This window comes from Rattus norvegicus, chromosome 17, assembly GCF_021556685.1.
Source record: "Rattus norvegicus strain SHRSP/BbbUtx chromosome 17, alternate assembly SHRSP_T2T, whole genome shotgun sequence".
In the NCBI taxonomy this organism is placed as follows: domain Eukaryota; kingdom Metazoa; phylum Chordata; class Mammalia; order Rodentia; family Muridae; genus Rattus; species Rattus norvegicus.
In genome coordinates, this window is record NC_141550.1 from 31,611,344 (window position 1) to 31,633,168 (window position 21,825).

The window sequence follows — 21,825 nt, forward strand, 5'->3', positions numbered from 1 at the left end:
TTATATAATACACACACACACATATATATACATATATATATGTATATATAATGTCTATGAATATGTGTGCTGAGGGTATGCACCTATACAGTGTAGAGGCCAGAGAAGGGTGTCAAGTGTCCTGAGCTATCCCACCATATTCCTTTGAGACCAAAGCTTGGCCTGTGGCCATAATATTGGGTGTCCAGGCACATTGCTAGACTTTTTACTTGGATCCTAGCGATCCAAACTCAGGCCTTAGGTTTGCACACAAAGCTCTCTTACCCACCGAGATATCATCCCAGACTGAATAAAATCTGAAGTAATGAATGCTTCCTGAAGGATTCTCTCATGATTTTTTCCAAGTATGTTTACGGCATGAGAGTAAACGTTTACGTCAAATTAGATTCCAAGAGATTTGGGTTATCTGAACATAAAAGTGCTAAATTAATTAAACATAATTAATATTACTATTTAGTAGTATACTTAGAACAAGATAAGTGCTCAGGGAATATGTATTGGATAAATGCCAAATTTAAAGAGCTTAGCTGTTTGGAGCCAGACAGTGGTGGCCTGCGCCTTTAATTCTAGCACTCAGGAGGCAGAGATGGATCTCTGAGTTCAAGGATATCCAAGGTTACACAGAGAAATCCTGTCTTAAAAGAAAACAAAAAACAAAATTAAATGAATGAGTGAATTAGTTAGTAAAATGAAGAACATAACAGTTTCTACTCTCCTCTCTTTATACCCTTGCTGAAGGTATGTAGTAGCTGTCTTACTAATTAAATGGGGATGAGCAAATTCATGAACAGCAATGGTCATGGGAAAATATGAAGACAATTAGTAGAACTATTATTGAGCACTATTATTAAGTAGCTATTTATGTTAGGATCCATGTCAATGTGGACTATCACTTAAATATATATGGTAGAAGGTGAAAAGTGGGAGAAATTGGATAGCTGTAGAATATGACTTACATAGTTTTATTGGGTGTTTTATATCCATTCAGCCAGGGAAAATTCAACTCTGCACTTTAAATGCTGCTGAAATAAAGACTAAAACATGTTTTAAAAGAGTAATATACAATATCAAATATTTCAGCAACATAAGGAAATAATTCGTGTTTCTCCCCCTTTCCTCTATGCTTTAATTAAAATATGAATTATACAGGGTCCTTTCCCAAAAAGATGGATCAATTAATTTCTCATAGTCAAATGAAAAATGGTCCTAGGCTTGGAAGCATACAAGAAAAAAATAATCGAGGTTCTGGGGATCAGACCAAGAATCTCATCCATACTAGGAAATATGCATAAGCATCAGCCCCAGAAATATGACTGTCTTGGACTTGGAACTTCAGATTTCTTCCTGTTTTGCATTGTCTAAAAGTGACCATAAAGAGTTTGTGAATGACATTTCTTGTCAAAGACATCAGATAACATATTCTTGAGTTCAAGTCCATTCATACATGAAATGGAAATTTATATCTAGTGTCATTAGGAATAAGACAGGTGGCCAATTGTGTTTCTGTTTTACATGAGTAGATTTTTACTCTTAGACATGCTGCTTGGTACTGAAAGGAGGTCAGACTTCTTGATGGACAACCCCTCTCTTCTCATCTTACAGATGATGTCCCTGCTCCTGCTGCCCCATTTGATCATCGCATTGTAATGGCCAAACATGCTGCAGTCGACAGTCTGTACTCTGTGAGCAAATCCGAGATTCTAGGAGGGTGAGTGAAGCTCTGCTTGAACAGCTGCCCCTCAGGGAAAGCAGGGAACCTTCCCGAGGCAGAGCCCAAGACGCAGAAATGTTTGCTACTCTTGACTTGAGAACTACAAACACTAAGAACAAACATTTCAAAAGGATTTTAAAACTTTTTTGAAAAATATCATCAGTCCCATAAGGTTGGCATGGTGACTATATTTCTCATTTAACAACTGTTTTATTTGCTGTGTCATAAAGTCTGAGAGTAGAAAAAAAACCCAGTGTGAGTCACTAGAAGGTCCAGTATCTGTCTGAAGCCAGGTTTAACTCCTAGGTGAAATGCACTCTCAGTGGCGTGGATTTCACCTTTCTTTCATTCTTGCTGGTTTTCCATTCCTGCTGTTTTGGGTTTAATTGCTATTTCTACCAAGTACAGGTCATTAGTTAGTAGTAAAGTGTTAGTAGGAGATATGCTAGCAGTAAAGTGTTCATTACACAATAGCTTATCTTTTACGTGGAGGAGATATTGAAACAGGTCAAATACCACCGGATTCTCAGCACTTTTCCTGGGTTCATCTTCTTCCCTGGGGTGTTAGGATACTTACATGTCAATGATGTCATTTGGGTTAAACATCTCTCCCAGTGTATATAAGAGACTATAGGCTACTAGGTGGCATTATTGGGAGATGGTGGCATCTTTAGGAGGTGGGGCAAATCTGAATGAAATTAGGCAATTAGGAGTATGTCCTTGCAGGGAGTAGTGGAAACTCTGGCTTCTCATTCTTTTCTACCCTTTGCTTCCCGGCTGCCGTGAAGTCCACAGCTCTTCTACTGCCATGATGTGCTGTGCTGCCGCATGCCCAAAGCTGGGTGACCACAGGCTGAACCCTCTGAACCCAGGAGTCAAAGCAAACCCTTCTTCCCTTAGGCTAACTTGTGTATACCTCATGTCTGTGTTCAGCTAGCCTGAGTCTAGTGTTCTGGCATGGATCCTATGTGGTAGGTTCAGTATCAATGTCCTTCCAGAATAAACCATGTGAGAGCTTTAGCATGGAGAGATCACTGGAATCAGACAGTGAAGGGACATCATGGCTGACCAGGCACTTACAATATTAATGCTAATGAGGAAAAAAGACATTCCCTTAATCATGGTTACATGGGAAGTACTTGGGCCCATGTTCATGTGTACTAGCACAGAGGGCCACTACAGTGAGTGTTGGAATCAAAGTAGCCACTCATGTACACGCATAGCAATGCAGAGTGATTTGGAGCTACTGTTAACCCTGTACATGTCAAGCATGATCACACTGATCTCTGTAGGTGACAGGGATACGGTCTTTTTCTGGTTCACTATGTTGTTATGGAAGACTCCTTTTCCATTTTTGTTATGAAAGCTACCATGCACAGAGCAAAGACTTATGTCCTACCTTACTTTATTAAATAAGTATTAGGGGAAACAAATCAATTTTCCCATGTGTATGCACTTCTCAATACAGTTACATAAGCGAGAAGCTATAGTATTCTGTTTTCTTTTATAATCAAATACTGAGACTGGGTACTTTTTGATGATACAAGGTTAGTTATTCTACAGTTCTGGAGAATTTGTAATATGTTACTAGTATCACTTGGCTACATGAGAGGCCCTGCATAATATCATAGTCAATCATGGAGAGAGAGAGAGAGAGGGAGAGAGAGAGAGAAAGAGAGAGAGAGAGAGAGAGAGAGAGAGAGAGAGAGAGAGAGAGAGAGGAAGGGAGAAGACAAAGGAAGAGAGAGAGGGAGGGAGAGAGAGATAGAGAGACAGAGCAGGGACAGAGATAGAGAATGGCTCATATAGAACTGGAAGCCATAGAGCAATTGGAGTTTGCTGTGTAACTACTCTTTCTTGAGAACTAACTAGGGCACAATAAGAACTGTATCAATCCATTCCAAAGACCTCTAGTGACACAGTTACTTACCAACTGGTCCTAGCTCTTAAAGTCTCAACACAACTATCAACACCTCTGTTCTAAGGACCCAGTTTCTACCACTTGAACCTATGGGGACACAGTTAAACCATGTTTATAGAAGCAGCTGTATTATAAATATTAAGTTGATATCTAAGCTAACATAAAAGTCTTCACTGGGGACTCACTGACTACAATATGTACTTTTAATTTTATGATTCTATATGTAGATTTTTATTTTATTTAAACGTAGTTTCTACCATGGTTTTGATATCCCTTACCCACAGGCTGTATTGTTCATATGCTTACAAATTCCAATTTTCTACATTCACATGTATTCAGAAAAATGTTTATTATCTGCACTAGTAGTTTTCAAATTTTAGTATGCCTATGAATCAGCCGAAAGTACAGACTCTGGGGCCATGTCTTCCTGTATGCCCAGGACAGATACAGAGCCCTAGAAACAACATTCTTAATGCTTCATCTATGAGGGGGATATAAGTGATCCATAGAACTCTCATTGGTTGGTGCTTTTCTAGATACGCTAGGTGTATTTGTAGGCTTGCTCACTCAAGAGACACATGCTAGGCAACTCATACTGTCCACCCGGCTGATTCAGGGCCCTGCAGACTGTAGTCTGTGCCTAACTGAACTGTCTCTTGTTTGGCAGGGGGCGTTTTGGCCAGGTTCATAAGTGTGAAGAGAAAGCAACAGGCCTGAAGCTGGCTGCTAAAATCATTAAGATTAGAGGTGCAAAGGACAAGGTAAAGGGTGTGGAAGATTAGTCTCTCTGATCTGGACCAGTTCACACCCCATCACACTAATTGACTGTTTCCTTCTCCTCAGGAGGATGTGAAGAACGAGATTAGTGTCATGAACCAGTTGGACCATGTGAACCTCATTCAGCTCTATGATGCCTTTGAGTCCAAGCATGACATCATCCTTGTCATGGAGTAGTAGGTGTCCTCTCCTGTCCATCCACCTCACACCTTCTGCACAGCACTCATGACTCAACCAGAACCATAGATAGTACACCTCTGGATCTGAGTTGCCGAACACATGGGATCTTGCCAGGGTCAGAAAGGAAATTGCTTTTAAGTGCAGTCTCCAGTGTGACTCACTGATGAGACAGAACAAGACAGAATAGATGCAGCCTGTGTCTAAGCTATGTCACAAACCAAGGCCAGACTTTATCCTGGGCAATGTGGTTTGGTGAGCTTTGTTTCCCTCAACTGTGATTTCCCTTATCCTCGAGAACATGTTCTAAAGCCTTTAATGGATAACCGAGATTGGGAATGGTACTGAGCCTATAGGTACTTAAATACCCATAGTAAAGATTAGCTTGTAAGTTAGCAGCTCATCATAAAACAAAAAATTATGACGATATATGTTGTGTGAGTGCAGTTTCTGTTTCAGAATATCTTGTACTACACTAATCACAGGTAACCATAAGTAGCTGAAACCTACCAAATGAAGCTGTGGTTGAGAGGTGGTTAAGCCTTCGTGAACACAAAGCACATGCCAAGCCCCTGATGCTAGGCTAAGCAGCTCCATTTCAGAACCACTTTTGTAAAGATTCAGCCAGCTCAGGTGGTAGGTAGAGTGCCTGCCTGGCATGTCTGATGCCCTGGTTTCTGAGTCCTACCAGTGACCACCAGCACACCCACCACAAAATGCAAGTAGTCCTAATTCTGAGCAAACATGAAAACTCAGTTCATTTTTATTTCAAATTTTAAAACAGAGTTTTATTTGCCATGGTATAGAAGGCATTTGAAAAACTTAAGTATCCAGCATCTGCTACATAAAAGCATTTTGCCATTACACTTAATCTAAGAACTCAAACCTTGAAGACTATGTTTCACTTTCTGTTAACACTGGAATCCCACTTCAGTGTGTCCTTGAGTCCTCTTCATCCACAATATCTGTTAAGTGATAGATATGGACTCACCTAAAGCTGCAGGCACCAGTGACAGGGACTTTAAGACTTATGTGACACTGGAGGTCATATGTATATAAGGTGTACTGAAGGTATCCAACACAGGACTCATGTAACCCATGTGGCAAAGAAGGGAAGGAAGTAACCTCAGGGGTGTGTGTGTGTGTGTGTGTGTGTGTGTGTGTGTGTGTGTGTCCACACGTGCCCATGCGCACACACACTGGGAAGGTTAAAGGAACTCAGGTAGCAATTGAGACCAAGAAAATCATGTGGAGTTTGGGGAGTCAGGCCTAAGAATTTCACTCTTCCCTCTGCAGTGTGGAAGGCGGGGAGCTTTTTGACCGCATCATTGATGAAAACTGCAACTTGACAGAGCTGGATACCATCTTGTTCGTGAAGCAGATCTGTGAGGGGATAAGGTACATGCACCAGATGTACATCCTCCACTTGGATCTCAAGGTAGAGCATGTCTTTCACCTGGTGAAATGCAAAGCCTTGTTAGCCCCTCTCACATTGTTTGGGGGACCTTGAAATATTATGTACTGGCTCTGAAAAGTTGTATTGTCTCTGGTCATGTTTACAGGAATGAATAACGACTCAGGATGCTCTCTCTCTTCTCTCTCTCTGTCTCTCTCTCTTCTCTCTCTCTGTCTCTCTCTCTGTCTCTGTCTCTCTCTGTCTCTCCCTGTCACTGTCTCTGTCTCTCTGTCTCTGTCTCTCTCTCTCTCTCTCTCTGTCTCTTTCTCTGAGTTATCTTGCTTTTCCCCCTAGCCTAGCCATAAACTTCTGGTCTCAAGCTATCATCTCAGTTCAGCCTCCCCCAGATGCTGGGACAGACTCATGTTATACCCCCTAGCATAGCCAGGATTTTTATCTCATTCTCAACTTCTGTAACCACCTCCAGGGACTATTATTTGGGTGTCTGTCTTTGGAGTTTTTTGTTGAGATTCTTATAATTACCTATATTAAATCAACACAGGAGGCCATTTCCCTAAAAGTATAGAATTAAAACCAGCTCCATTCTCACAATACTGCCTTCTCCTTACTATCAGAGTTCATGATGGGAGGATTTTAGTCTTCAATTCCCAAGTCATATCTGCCCTTTCCAGATCTTAAAAATCCCCAGAAGTCTCTTGAATTCTTCCAGGAAACCCTGGTTTGGGATTTGCTTTCCTCTGAGTTTGCTGAACACTGAGTAGAAGCCATGAAGAATGGAATGCAGGCTGGTAGAAGGTGGGGCTTCGATGGCAAAAGCAGAGAGGGTAGTCATTCACAAGTCAGAAAGCACGAGGGAAGCCAGTCCACTTCCTTCCCACTCTTTATCTCTCTCTCATTACGAAGTCTCCAGAACTGGACTATAAACAGCTTTAGATAAGCCAACAAAAGACTAAGCCCTAATAACCCTGATCCAGTCTGTTGGAGTTAGGATCATAAAGTGCATCTTCTTGTGTGGCTTGGTCATTTTCTCATTCCCCTGTTTGCACAGCAGGACAGTGAGATAAATTTGTATTCTGTGTAACATACCGTGTATTGTAAGTCTCCGGGGATGGTACAGCTGAATAAATCTGGCCTCCTTAAATAGGTTTCCATGGGCCTCTCTTCCTAGAACTTGGCTTCGCTTGCTGTCTTGATTTATGTGCCTTGTCTTTCCCATTCACTTGCATAGGAGGGGGCGGTGGTACATAAAATGACAAAGTCAGAGGTTAAGAATCATTAGCAAAGTCCTTGGCCACGGTGACTATTATAATGTGCATTTTCAAGGAGCACTTTTGTTCACTGTGGATATTCTACAGATAGCCCTAAAGGGATTTGATTGGCAGCTGGAGCCAGGAGCTGACTTATCATAAGTCAAGTGACTCCATCTGTGGCTTTGTAACATTGATCGAAGACTGGCAATGGGCAGTTTTAGTTATGGTTTATATATAAAGATAATAATAAAGGGGACAGCTAGATAGGTTGGGAAGGACCTGGTTGTTGTTTTTTTTTTTTTTTTTTTCTTGGAGAGCTTTTTGGAAGACAAGACTGAAGACATTGGGTATGCATCATCACAGGGTGGGGCTGGGCGATGACTTAAAAGTAATTTCCTTTGTAATCCTATTTTCTGTAAATATTATCTGAGCATAGATAATGGACATTCTTTAGTTTTAGTATCATAGAAATTATCCTTTTGAAGTGCCCGCAAAGATTTTTTTTTTTAATGCTGCAAAAGAATCTTCAGGGTGCGATGGTATTCTGTGATAAGACCGTTTTTTTTACTTGCTCAGTCCCTTATTTAAACACAACGCCAACTGCTCTAGCACAGCGCCCACTGATGTGTAAAGTGGCTTTTACTCTCCGGCATCTGCTTTAGAGGCACTTTAGGAAAGGGCTTCTAAAGACGTTACACACAACCAAATGGGTGATTAGATATTGATATGGAGACACTGCATCACTTCACAAAGCATGTCTGGGTTTCTGCCTTGCTTGGACCTCCTTCCCACCAGACAGGATGTGAAAGTGGGTGTGGTCCGCGTAAGGGATGGGGCTGGAATCCTGGGCACCTGGCAACTTTGCTAATGCCCAGCTCTTAGTGGAGCTGAAATTAGGATTTAAGAGTTCTTGGCTCTTCTTTGAAAATGCTATTTCTTGTTTTATGGATGACCTTGGCTTTAAATGAAATTACTTATTTTTCCCAGACTTAAAGTTTTCTATCCCAATAAATATAGCTACATCTGCAGGACATTCCAGGGACACTGAGTAGTACTGCTTGATTTTTCGTCCCCTCCCCCAAGCCTGTCAGGTTAGCAGGGCCAAGTTTTACTAGCATCTAACTCCAAGGGGACACTTAGTCAAGGACTTTAAGCACTGAGACAGAGCTCAGCAAAACCTTGGAATTTTGGAGGATGAAGAATGTACAGGAGACAAAAGCCTTCCTTTAGCATGCGACGTTCCCATAGACAAAGCACAGGGGAAAAACCGGAGGTCAAAGCTGGTCACATTATATTGCACATTCAGTGTGGTGGTTTAACCGAATCAGGCCATTTCTCTTGGAACTCGTAAGTCTTGAGGGAAATATTGCTTCAAGAAGGAAATATACTTAATACTTTAACAGGAGGAGGGTTCTGTCAGTTCTGAACTGGCCTACACCAGCCTGTTTGGAAAGTGCTGGAGCAGCCTCCTTCTCTTTCTCTCCTCAAGAAGGCCCCTGCCTGAACTCATGCATTATGGCAATCTGTAAAACCATGAAGAGGGACAGGCAGGGTAATGCAAGGTTGGCAGGCTACCCACAACCTCATCCACCACATAATTAAAGGAGAAAATACCCACACAGACAAACCAGCCCCCGAGTGAAAGGCCTGATATGTTTTTCCTGAGCATCTTGTATTTTTAGTTGTGGTTCAAGGACAATTTGAGTGAAAGATGGTTGTTTTCATTGCTAATGTGTCTCTTTCTCCTGGCAGCCTGAGAACATCCTGTGTGTGAATCGGGATGCTAAGCAAATAAAAATTATTGATTTTGGATTGGCCAGAAGGTATGTCTGTTTGGATGTACGTACAGGGATAGAGGCAGGGGATGGGATGCACGCTCATCTTTGCGAAGACATAACTGAGAAGCCTCTGATCCCGTGCCTTCATTTAGAAGTAATTTAAACGAAAATCACATTTACCCTAACCTTGTTAGATCTGAGATTCAAGCATTGAGAAATATCCACAATGCATCTAATAAAAAATGAGAAATGAAACCCTAGTCCAGTAAGTTTATTAACTTAGAAGTTTATTAATCTAGAATTTGTATTTACCTAAATTTTTGTATTTGTTCCATTTATAAAGAAAAGACTTAAAAATGTTAGTAGTTTAAACAAGACTATAAGAAGGTCTGGTTTCGGATGTAGATCTCTCTTGAGAGACACAGCCAGAATACAGCAAATACAGAGGCGAATGCCAGCAGCAAACCACTGAACTGAGAACGGGACCCCCGTTGAAGGAATTAGAGAAAGGACTGAAAGAGCTTGAAGGGGCTTGAGACCCCATATGAACAACAATGCCAACCAACCAGAGCTTCCAGGACTAAACCACTACCCAAAGACCCTGGGCTCCAACCTCATAGGTAGCAATGAATAGCCTAGTAGGGGCACCAGTGGAAAGGGGAAGACCTTGACCCTGCCAAGGCTGGACCCCCGTGAACGGGATTGTTGGGGGGAGGGCGGTAATGGGGGAAGGATGGGGAGGGGAACACCCACATAGAAGGGGAGGCGGAGGGGTTAGGGGGATGTTGGCCTGGAAACCGGGAAAGGGAATAACATTTGAAATGTAAATAAGAAATACCCAATTTAATAAAGATGGGGGGTGGGGAGAAGGTCTGGTTTCTTAGGGGAACAAAGAATTTACATGGGATTTTAACAGTTCAGTGTGTTAATGACCAGAAAGCAGAAACTGTGAGTTATGGCAGCATCTTTTCAGATTGGAAAGGATTATTCTGGCCAAATGTACATGAGGTACTGAGTCAGGGTATCTGTCACAGTCTGTATTTAGATGTTCCAATTACTAAGAGTAGATTTCTCACAGCTGTTTCAGAATATTAAGGCTTAATAGGTTTTATTTTTACTTTTGAACACCCCCCAGAATGTTTTGCTGGGTTTTGGCATTATGCAATTTCTGGTGAAAGTTCCTTTCCTTTATTATTATTATTATTATTTTTTAGTTTGCTGTATAACTGAAGTTAATTTTATTTTATAAATGGTGCCTGTTTTCATTGTTCATTAGTTTTGATTTTTGATTGACACGCCCAACCCTCACCTTGGTCCCCTCAATTTCAGATACAAGCCCAGAGAGAAGCTGAAGGTGAACTTTGGAACCCCAGAATTTCTTGCTCCTGAAGTTGTGAACTATGATTTCGTTTCCTTTGCTACAGATATGTGGAGTGTGGGTGTCATCACATACATGCTGTAAGCAACTTCCCAGTCTCTCACATACTCGTCCTTAATCTGTGAATGGTCCAGGAGGTTTCACTAAAATGAAAGCCTTCACCTATGTCTTCTAGAATAACACGATGCCATCTCCTGTTGCTTAGGTTCTGTTGAATCTTACAATTGAAATGAGTGAATTCCTTTCCCCACTGTATTATGGGGGAGAAAAAGATATATGTATTATATATATATATATATATATATATATATATATATATGTGTGTGTGTGTGTGTGTGTGTGTGTGTGTGTGTGCGCGCGCGCGTGCGCACGCGCATGTGTGTCTGTGTGTCTGTGTGTCTTTTCCATGGGTCACCTTGATTCCCAGGATACCACTAAGAGCTCTAAACATGATTTTTAAAGAACCTTAGGTATTGATTTGTTTGGATCAGGAGACATTGATCTGCTTAGTGGCACCTCAGTAATGACCTGGGGTTTGCTTTCTGGGTATGTGACAGTACCTTGTCTTCCCAGCTGTAAAATGCATGAAAAGAAATTCTATTTTATTGTTTGAGATTTATTCAAGTATAACTATAACCTTCTTTGCCACAGTTGCTGGATTGGGGGTTGGGATGGGATGCATAGGCAGGGTCCTGGCTACAATGATGGATTATGTACTTGCGATTTATGGCTATTTTCCTGCTTTAATTTTTAAGTGGCAAAACCAGCAAGCATCCCGTCTATAGAGGATCCGTGACTGTTTAAAAAATACTGACCATGAACCCTGTGCCTTGTAGACTCAGTGGCTTGTCCCCCTTTTTGGGCGATAATGATGCTGAGACGCTGACCAACATCCTGGCATGCCGGTGGGATTTAGAAGATGAAGAATTTCAAGATATCTCTGAGGAGGCCAAGGAGTTCATCTCCAAGCTCCTGATTAAGGAGAAGAGGTAAAGCAAGTCCATCTCATGTTGTGGGAGAAGGGGTGATTCAGTGCAGCGTGCACCATGGAGCTACTAGATTCCATTCCCTCAGTGACATCTACAATGCATGTGTAGATCTGAACTCAATGAGCCTTGACTCTGTGACCCAATCTACTCTAGCCCAGGACTGTTTCAGTCACAAGGCTGGATGGGGCTGTAAAACTTGTCTCTTTCTGATTTCTGTAATAAAGTTCCTGCAATCAAGTCCTTCTGGTTGGCCTCGGGTGACCTGCCCTCGATCCATCCATGTCTATAAACATTTATGGGCCAGACAGTGTCATCTGCCTTTCGGACATTATTTCTTTTAATCATAGCCCTTAACTCCCAGAGGGAGAAGTTTCTGTTGTGACTACTTTATGATGAGATGGTATGCAGTTAGCCTATGATCACATAGCTAGGAACAGACGGGAATGACACTAAACTTAAGTTGATCTTCCTTCAAGCTCACACTCTAGACTGTCATACAACCTTATATTCTTTTCTCATGCTAAAACCACATTAATTCAAATTTTAGCAGATGAACAAGCATGATATTGAAACCTAGGGACTTGATTTTAGAGTCATAGAGTGGGATAAACACTGTCAAGCCACTTAAGATGGCTTTATATCTAAAGTATATGACAATAGATCACATTTAAGATCTTCAAAGTCAATAACAGTTGCTTCATTGTTTCTGCAGCATTTGGGCCCATTAATAAACATGATTGTGAAGGAAGAGGGAGGAGGATGTAAGGGAGAGTAGGAGCCCAACCTGGATAATGGGTTATGATGCCAGCAGGGGCATTCTTTCATGTAAGCACTTAACAGGCCATCTGTCCCTGGGAAATATGTCAGGGCTGGCCTGGAACTCAGTCTGTAGACCAAGGTAGCCTCAAACTTATAGAGATCTGCCTGCCTCTATCTCACAGGTGCTGAGATTAAAGCAGATACCATCAGTCTGGCAAGTTATAAATGACACAAAGCAGTTCATAGGACAATGGGGCCAGATCTGAACCTCTACAGTGGTGGTTCTCACCCCTCCTAATACTTTAAGCCTTTAACACAGTCCTTTATGTTGTGGTGACCCCAACTTTTTAACATAATTCCTCATTTTGCAGTGACCCCAACCCTTTAATACAGGTTCTCCTGTTGTGGTGACCACAACCATAAAATTATTTTCATTGCTATTTCGTCACTGTAATTTGGCTACTGTTGTGAATCATAATGTAAATATTTTTGGAGATAGATGTTTGCCAAAGGGGTAATGACCACAGGTTAGAACCACTGTTCTAAAGGATGAGGAGACTTAACTTACTAAAAACATCAGTCTTGAGGGAGAAGCAATTTAGAAACTTAATTCCTTTGTCCTTGACCTCTAAGCACAATAACAGCCAAGGTTGTTACTGTTTTACATTTGTGGATCCTAGACAATAAATACAGAGATGGAAAAAAGCCAACTTCTTTGAACTTTGGAGGATGAAAAACTCTGTATTTACTGTGAACTGTGTGTGTGATGTGTGTATGTTTAACTTCTGCTTCCTCCTGTTAAATGTGGAGATAATCATCATGGTTTTCATTAAAGAAAGAGAGGCTGAGAGCCAGGGAATCAAATGGCTAGTGCAGAACAGATCCAGAAGTGAGTTTTCTGGACTGGGGCATCTGAGTCCTGCCCACTCCTACAGTCTGGGGTCTCTTAAGTATCCAAGGAATATCAGATGACAGATGAACGACTGACTTAGCTCTCAAGTCAACACTTGGTCGAGGTTCAGGCCAAATATCACTGTCATCAAATAAATATCTGGGGTACAGAAATGAACCCGAAATATTATTAGAAGTCAGTTACAAGTACAATCTTAATAACTTTTTAGTAGATCTTAAACATTTTTCATTAGAGGGTAGGAATAATCATCTTTCAGCACCATCCCCATGGAGTGGTCAAAGGACTCAACAGCAGAACCTTAGGATATACTAAATAAAACCATGTGGGGTTGGTGGGGCTGAGGAGGTTTTAATAATTTCTGCATGTTCAGGGTCCTATAATGGTGATTTTTCTCAATAACTTTATTGCAAGTGAAGACTTATACTTTAATATTCAGCATTTAATAAAGCGATTGTATTGAAGCAGTCCTCCACATCGAGGCTTCATGACTGCTTGCAACTATTTGCTGTTTTTGCAGAAGAATATTTCATATTGTTACAATGTGGTATTTATCAGCAACCAAGTAAGTTTATAAGTTCTAAAGTTAGGATGTACTAGGACTTTTATTACTCTTAACATTATATTTTTTTTTCAAATTTTGTAAACCTTTTTTTCATCTCCAAAAGAATGTAGTTTCTTTATAAAGTGATCTAATCTGTTCTATTATGATTATGGTAACTGCTCTAAACTCTTCAAAACTCCTTCATTCAAAAGTTAGCAGACAAATGACTTTCCACCTAAATTGCTTTTGTATTCATTGAGAATTACTTGTAGCATTTTATTATTATAAATAAGAAATGTGGGGTAGGGGATTTAGCTCAGCGGTAGAGCACTTGTCTAGTGAGCGCAAGGCCCTGGGTTCGGTCCTCAGCTCCAAAAAAAAGAAAAAAGAAAAAAAAATAAGAAATGTGCATTTATTTCTCAATGGTCTGTTAAGAATTCAATTTATGAAGCTCAGATATCATATCACAGAATAGCTGCTTATATTTGAAAAAAAAAACAGTTAATAAGTTAATAAGAATTTGACTATAGTCCCGCCTGTATTACCAGTGTTGTTCCTGTGGTTAGAACTGGTAGTCACCTCTGGACATTTTCACACCACACGATTCCAGAAGACAAGTTTGAATGTGGGTTAGCCACTGTACCAAAACCTGTGACGAGAGCCAGAGATAGACTGCTGACGCAAGCGTCATTCGGTGCGTTCCTCTGACATGCTTCTGATTTCCCTTTAGTTGGAGAATAAGTGCCAGCGAAGCTCTCAAGCACCCCTGGTTGTCAGACCACAAGCTCCACTCCAGGCTGAGTGCACAGGTGACCATGTTTCCTGTTTCCTCTTTGCTACCCATTTGCCTGTCTCATCAGATATAACAGTCAACTCAGCCTTAAATGAGATTTCTCCTAATGTCTTTGCTCACAGCCTCAAATCTCCTGCTAGAAATATATTGCTCAGAGTATTTTTTGTTGAGATATTAATCGTATTTTATATGTGGTTCATAGATTATCTTTAGTATTATGAAATCGCTGTATCGGTTGCAAAATATATTACACCACAAACTCACACATGCATACAGATATATAGTTAGGCTACATAAACACAGTTTGGAGAAGATATGCTAATGTACATTTAGAAGAACTCTCTCCCTAAAAAAATTTACAATTCTAAATTCTCTGTCTACCTTGCATACTTTATTCTCCTCTGGGCGCCAGATCTTAGTTATAATACTAAGCTTGGTATGATCCTATGTTTTGAGCATATGTGAAAGAGATTTTTATTGGAGACTAAAGACTGAAGTATTTTTGAGGGTAATTGAGCACACTATGCTAATCTCTTCAGGGGAAGTTTGTTCCTATCACCTTAGTCTGTGTGTTCCGACTCCCTAATCTGTCCTTTTGGGACAGAATCTAAACTTCAGAATCGTACGTCTACTTGTATCCTACATATTGCCACTTGGGTCCTCTTAGCCAGAAGCCAGCCTCCATCTTGTATCACTTTCAACCATCCTTCCAGCAAAGAAAGTCTATTGTGAGGCACCATCAGCTCATGAGCATCTATTTCCTTCCTCTCCCAATCCTCCATTTCATAAATGACTAATCTTCAAGTTCTGTACCTTGTATGTTCTAATTGCGTTGGGAATCTCTCTGGCTCTCTTTATGCCATGTTGTCCTGGCCTGGGATAGCTGCTCTCTGAATTGCTTCAGTTGCCTCCTCACTGGGCTTCTCTGTCTCACATGCTTTTCTCTTCTCAATAACCATGGATCATAGAGATAACCCCAAAGCAGACATTGCATTGAGTAACTGCATTGAGTAACTGTGTTCAACGTGTGGGCTGCTGAACTAGGCTAGATGAGCATGGAGGTGGTATGCAAGCTCCACCTTCCGGCTTCTGGCTTGTGAGATTGTCTCCAGTGTGTGCATTGATTGGGCGGCTGCTGCCATGCCTGGGATAGCACACACTCTCTTCGCTTCCATTTCCTCCTGCTCTCCTCCTCATTGTCCACACTCCCTGAGGTTTGGAAAGGAACTTCTCTCAGACCAGCAAACCTTGGAAGGACTGTGTGTCAGGCTCTCACTTTTTCCACAGCCACATTTATTGAAATTAAATCTACATCTAAATTCAGCATCAGTACTAAGTTTTATTTGTGTCTGAATATACCTTTCCTTGATAATTGGTACTGATGCCAAATAAAAATAGACTTATTACCTAGCCAGTACCTCACCCAGACTGCATAAACTGCTTATTAGGGCAACCAATCTATTTTGAGCCCATTTTTCCACCAATGTATTTTTAACCAGGACTCTAAATACACATTGACATGTCAGGACAATATAGAAACCACAGCAAGGAATTAATGACACTATACAGGCTAAAAAGTGCTTGGAAATATTTTAGACCGTGGGACAACTACAAAATCACCTTTGTGTTATGCCACCCAGCTAGTGACACCTGAGGTAAATAGATGCTACAGGAAAATAATTTTTTTACATGTCCATGCATATATCTAATTATTAAAGTCATATGTACATGCCACTGAATCTAACAGCTTCACAAAGATGAACACGTGTAACCCTCATGCTGGCCTCGAACTCTGGCGTTAGCACTGTCCCTTTTTTGTCATTCAGTACACTGAGGAGGGGCAGGGAAGTGTCGGAGTCTTGGCAGAGCATTACCACTCTTTTGATGGGAGGGTAAGGGATTGAAACATGTTTCTAGACCCACTCTAGTACTATAGAAATTCAGTGTTCCTGGGTTCCTAGATCCAACCAGTACATTTTATTTTTCAAAGAAATACAGGTTGAACCTCTCTCTTTTTTTTTTTTTTTTCGGAGCTGGGGACCGAACCCAGGGCCTTGTGCTTGCTAGGCAAGTGCTCTACCGCTGAGCTAAATCCCCAACCCTGAACCTCTCTTATCTACAATGCTTGAGGCCAGAAGAGTTTCAGATCTTGGATCTCTTCAGAGTTTGGAACATTTACATACACGTAATAAGATACCTTAAGAAAGGGACCCCATCTTGGCATGGGATCTCTTGTCTCATACACACCTTACACCTATATCTTCAGGAAAGAGTGTGCAGTGTTTTCAGTGTACCTCCATTTTGGTCATTATGCGGCATACAAGGTCAGACGTGAGCTTTTCTACTTATGAACCATGCTGTTGGAACTCAGAAAGTTGTAGTTGTTGAAGCATTTCAAATTTCAGGGTTTTGAATTAGGGATACCAAACCTGTGGAGACTAAACTTTCACAGATTTACTTTTGAAATAACCTGGTTTTTATATGTTCTCAAAAATAAAAATAAAAATTTACATTTGTATTAAAATCTAATTTTAATTCTGATCAAAACTACCATTTGAACCATTTATTTTAAGGTATTTTGTACTTTCTTGTTATCCCTTGTAATTGTTTTACGCTCAAAAGCTCTTAGCTAGCTTTTTTTTTTTAATTAACTTGAGTGTTTCTCATTTACATTTCGAGTGTTATTCCCTTTCCCGGTTTCCGGGTCAACATCCCCCTAATCCCTCCCCCTCCCCTTCTTTATGGGTGTTCCCCTCCCCATCCTCCCCCCATTGCCGCCCTCCCCCCAACAATCACATTCACTGGGGGTTCAGTCTTAGCAGGACCCAGGGCTTCCCCTTCCACTGGTGCTCTTACTAGGATATTCATTGCTACCTATGGGGTCAGAGTCCAGGGTCAGTCCATGTATAGTCTTTAGGTAGTGGCTTAGTCCCTGGAAGCTCTGGTTGCTTGGCATTGTTGTTCATAAGGGGTCTCGAGCTCCTTCAAGCTCTTCGAGTTCTTTCTCTGATTCCTTCAACGGGGGTCCCATTCACAGTTCAGTGGTTTGCTGCTGGCATTCGCCTCTGTATTTGCTGTATTCTGGCTGTGTCTCTCAGGAGGGATCTATATCCGGCTCCTGTCGGCCTGCACTTCTTTGCTTCATCCATCTTGTCTAATTGGATGGCTGTATATGTATGGTCTTAGCTAGCTTTTGATCAGTCGAATATGCTGTCTCCTTTTAAGAAGCATGTTTTTCTCCCTGAGAAATTGAGGCCTACAAGTTCTCTGCCATCTGGCTTAGGCTCTAATGACACACAGTAATTCTGCTCTGTCTTATGTCCCCAACCATATGCCACACATCCCCATCAGAAACATCCCTCTCAACTATCAGGACTCACTAGGCACCTCCTACGAAACTCCTTAGAGCTCTGGAGCCAGGAGAAAGAAGTGTACCTAAGGATAATGTGGCTTCTTTTCTACTGGAACAAATCTTCCTTCTCCCTTTCTTCTTGTTCTCAGATATACTAAAGATCCTGCTCTTCTCCTAGTGTATGGTAAAACACCATAGGCCACTCACACTTCACTGAAGGATTTCCTTATTTCCAACTTCTGTATCAGTCATCTTTCCAGTACAATAACAAATATATGAGAAGTTCTTGTGATAGGTTTTTTTTTTAATATTTGCATCACAACTATAATCTCATTACTATTGGACCCATGGAGATATAGAACAAGAGAGTTGACTTTGTGGCCAGGAAGAGAAAGACAGAAAGAACAGGTTAGGGTTCTATAATCCCCTCAAGGTCGTGTCTCGCAGTGGAGATGTGCCTCCCTTTTTAGAGGTTCTACCACCTTCCAGTAACATACCACAGGCTGCAGGCTAAGCCTTTGTTTAGCACATGGGCCTGAGGGAGGGGTAGTTAAGATCCAAACTGTCTCATGACAATCTGTAATCAGAAAGTTTTCACATCTCCCACTGTCCACACCAAACAGTCACAGTGGTACTAATACACCCTACATGCCAGTCTTGTCCTCATCACTCCTTATCACTCTGCATCCTGTTGACTGAGGCTAATGTTCAACACCACCTCCTTTACAATGGCTGTAGAGTCTCCATCTGAGGCCTTGTCTTAAATTTTCCAATCTGCTACCATGATATTACCCAAAAGTAGCTGTGCTCTTTAGTTGTCACAGCCCCAGTGACATGAGTGCTGGCTCTTTTGCTTTGCCAAAGTGGACTTTGAGCAAACATACACTTGCAAATTAAATGCAATAAGGGGACAGGTGGGTGGACCCTGGCTTCAGTAGAAGGAAGGGAAGTGACATTAGGATGTTACAGTAGATGAAGACAGGTGCTCCTAGCAGAAAGGTGCTGGCAATTTTATCCTCTTGGATGTCTCTGGACAAGCACCATGAACCCAGTGGAAAATTATCAGTTCTTCACATGCTTTCCTATTGTAAGTGAGAAACTGATGAAAGATGTTCTAATCCTTATTCCCCAATGTCTCCTGTTTCCTTAGAAGAACTCCAACTCTGGTGTTCTGAACCTGACGACCAAATAATTCATGGAAGGAGCCTATTCAACAGGTCAGTCTCAAGTCTCCCCCACCTCCTCCTCTGTGAACAAATAAGACTGCATTTGTTTGGGGATAACTGAGATTGCACCCCAGGAAAATCGGGTTCCAATGTGCTTTTCTGGACTTGAAACTGTTTCCTGAGTGATGTCTGTGGATCGCTTGAGCGAATGGAGTAAAAGAGAAATTGGGTATTTCTTGTGCGGACATTGAAGGAAACGGAGTGTTTGAGCTGGCAGGCTCCAATCAGATTATTGTGTTTGCTTCAATTCAGCTTTACCATGTCCCAGTGGAGGAAGTGCAGTTCCCTATTGTGTGGATTGTAGATAGTTCTATGCCACAGTTTGCAGAGTGGCCCTTCTGAGATAACACAGGCAGAGCCCTGAGACTTCCTAACAGAGTGGGATCCAGACTTTGCACAGAAATGATCTCAGGTCACCCTTACAGTTGTGTAACATCAGAGGCAGTGAGTGATGCCTGGGAAAACAAAATAGCTCACCTGAGGCTAAGTACGCTTAGTCTGAAAACAGTGGCATGAGATACCCTGCTGTTTCAGAAACTAAAGGCTGCATTCCCCCACACAGCATCTGCCTTTCACCTTGGCTTTGCTCTCTGACCTCAAGAATGAAACATCATCATTGCACACACATCACTGCATACACATCACTGCTCACATCATCACTGCACACACATCGCTGCTCACATCATCACTGCACACATCATCACTGCACACATCATCACTGCTCACATCATCACTGCTCACATCATCACTGCTCACATCATCACTGCACACATATCACTGCACACATCATCACTGCACACACATCACTGCTCACATCATCACTGCACACATCATCACTGCACACATCATCACTGCACACACATCACTGCTCACATCACTGCACACACATCGCTGCTCACATCATCACTGCTCACATCATCACTGCTCACATCATCACTGCACACATCATCACTGCTCACACATCATCACTGCACACACATCATCACTGCACACATCATCACTGCACACATCATCACTGCACACATCATCACTGCTCACACATCACTGCTCACATCATCACTGCTCACATCATCGCTGCTCACATCATCGCTGCTCACATCATCACTGCACACATCATCACTGCTCACACATCACTGCTCACATCATCCCTGCACACACATCATGCTCACACATCATGCTCACATCATCACTGCACACATCATCACTGCTCACATCATCACTGCACACATCATCACTGCACACACATCATCACTGCACACATCATCACTGCACACACATCATCACTGCACACATCATCACTGCACACATCATCACTGCTCACACATCACTGCTCACATCATCACTGCACACACATCGCTGCTCACATCATCACTGCACACATCATCACTGCTCACATCATCACTGCACACACATCATGCTCACACATCATGCTCACATCATCACTGCATACATCATCACTGCACCAATTACCACTGTACACATTGGCACTGCACACATAGACACTACACACAAACTCTGCCCCATGCTCAGTTTGGTTGAATTGTTAGGGGATAGTTTTATGTATGCTTTCTTTTGTACCACTAGTGAATTCAAGGCAAATTCTAGAGAATACTTAAAAGAACAGGACACCAACCAAGAGAGACTTAAAAATCCCAAAATTCAGCATTTGAGAGAGGAGATGCTACCCTAATCTCAACTGCACAGGGCTTATATGTTTGCAATGGGCACCCCCCCCCCCAATCTTGTTGTGCCTGGGACAAATCCAGAGCCATGTGTATGCTAAGCAAGTGCTCTAACACTGAGCTGTAACGTAACTCCAACTCTAACTGGTTTTAATCTTTTATTCTGATCTGTATTTTTCTGGGCCCAGGTTCTCTGCCTATCTGTCTGCCAGGATATATTCTTTTAAATGGTCTTGAATCTTTTGGAGAATGTGATGGGGAGGGAATATATTCTTATATCAGAGTCAAAGGCTCAAACCAGGGTTTGGAAAGCACATAGCCTTCTGTGTCAGGGTTATTTAAGTGCCTGCTGTCATTTATGTAAGGATCTATGGCCAGTCAAGAAGGTTTGGGATTTGTGTATACAGGACATTCTTGTTTGTCAAAAATTGTAGGGCAATAAAGTGCGAGGAAGCAGAGGAAGGTATCACTTTAAAGTCCATAGGAGCCCCAGGCCTACGTGACAGCCTTTAGCCATGGCTTGTACTAGGAGCTGTGAACAGTCAGGGCCTCAGAGCAACCAGGCAGTGCTAGTCCTCATCTCTGCTCTCTCCCAACCTTTCCTTTAGAAGCAGCGTTGTCCCCAGCCACCACAAACCCCCTGGGTTTGCCACAAACCACCTTCCCACAGAGAGTCCTGGAGTCACTTTTGAGGCCTGGTGGGAATAAACGTACTGGGTGACAGGAGGCTGCATTCCAAGGCGGGCCTGTTGCCAGGGTCTGTGGGGAAAGAATGAAGAGGAAATGGTGGTGGGAGGAGGTAAAATCCTTCCATGCCAAAGCTGTCACTTTGAACCCAGGGTGATGGAAGACAGCAGCGGAAGCACTGAGCTGGTCACACCATGCACTCTCTGTTGGAATTACTGAGATCAGGCAGGTTTGCCTCCTGATGGTCTTGTGGGCTGCCTGCTTCCCTTCCCTGGGTTTCTTTAGTCTCTCCTGACCTGTGAGTCTCCTTGCTGTTTAAGCGGAATGGTTTCAGATCTGCCAATCTACACAATCTATGTGCTTCATTATTCAACTGCTTTCTCTTTATTCTCAGCTCTAGGGGTAGAACCCAGCCTCATGCTTGATGAGCATGGGGTACATTATGGAACCCCTATTTTTTTCCTTTTTTTTTTT

General features: G+C 42.0%; 1 protein-coding gene across 2 annotated transcripts in view; it reads left to right on the forward strand.

Annotated features, from left to right (window-relative positions):
* Mylk4 (myosin light chain kinase family, member 4) overlaps positions 1-21,825 on the forward strand; it is a 77,871-nt gene that overhangs the window by 50,050 nt on the left and 5,996 nt on the right. The window contains exons 5-13 of one of the 2 annotated variants that reach the window (XM_087591696.1): positions 1,603-1,708; positions 4,300-4,393; positions 4,476-4,585; positions 5,883-6,024; positions 9,006-9,076; positions 10,361-10,489; positions 11,246-11,398; positions 14,342-14,420; positions 18,907-18,973. In XM_087591696.1, the coding sequence (XP_087447822.1) occupies positions 1,603-1,708; positions 4,300-4,393; positions 4,476-4,585; positions 5,883-6,024; positions 9,006-9,076; positions 10,361-10,489; positions 11,246-11,398; positions 14,342-14,420; positions 18,907-18,948 (926 nt within the window). In that variant the 3' untranslated portion in view covers positions 18,949-18,973. The remainder of the gene's footprint in view (positions 1-1,602; positions 1,709-4,299; positions 4,394-4,475; positions 4,586-5,882; positions 6,025-9,005; positions 9,077-10,360; positions 10,490-11,245; positions 11,399-14,341; positions 14,421-18,906; positions 18,974-21,825) is intronic. The other variant, XM_087591697.1, reaches the window with a different exon arrangement.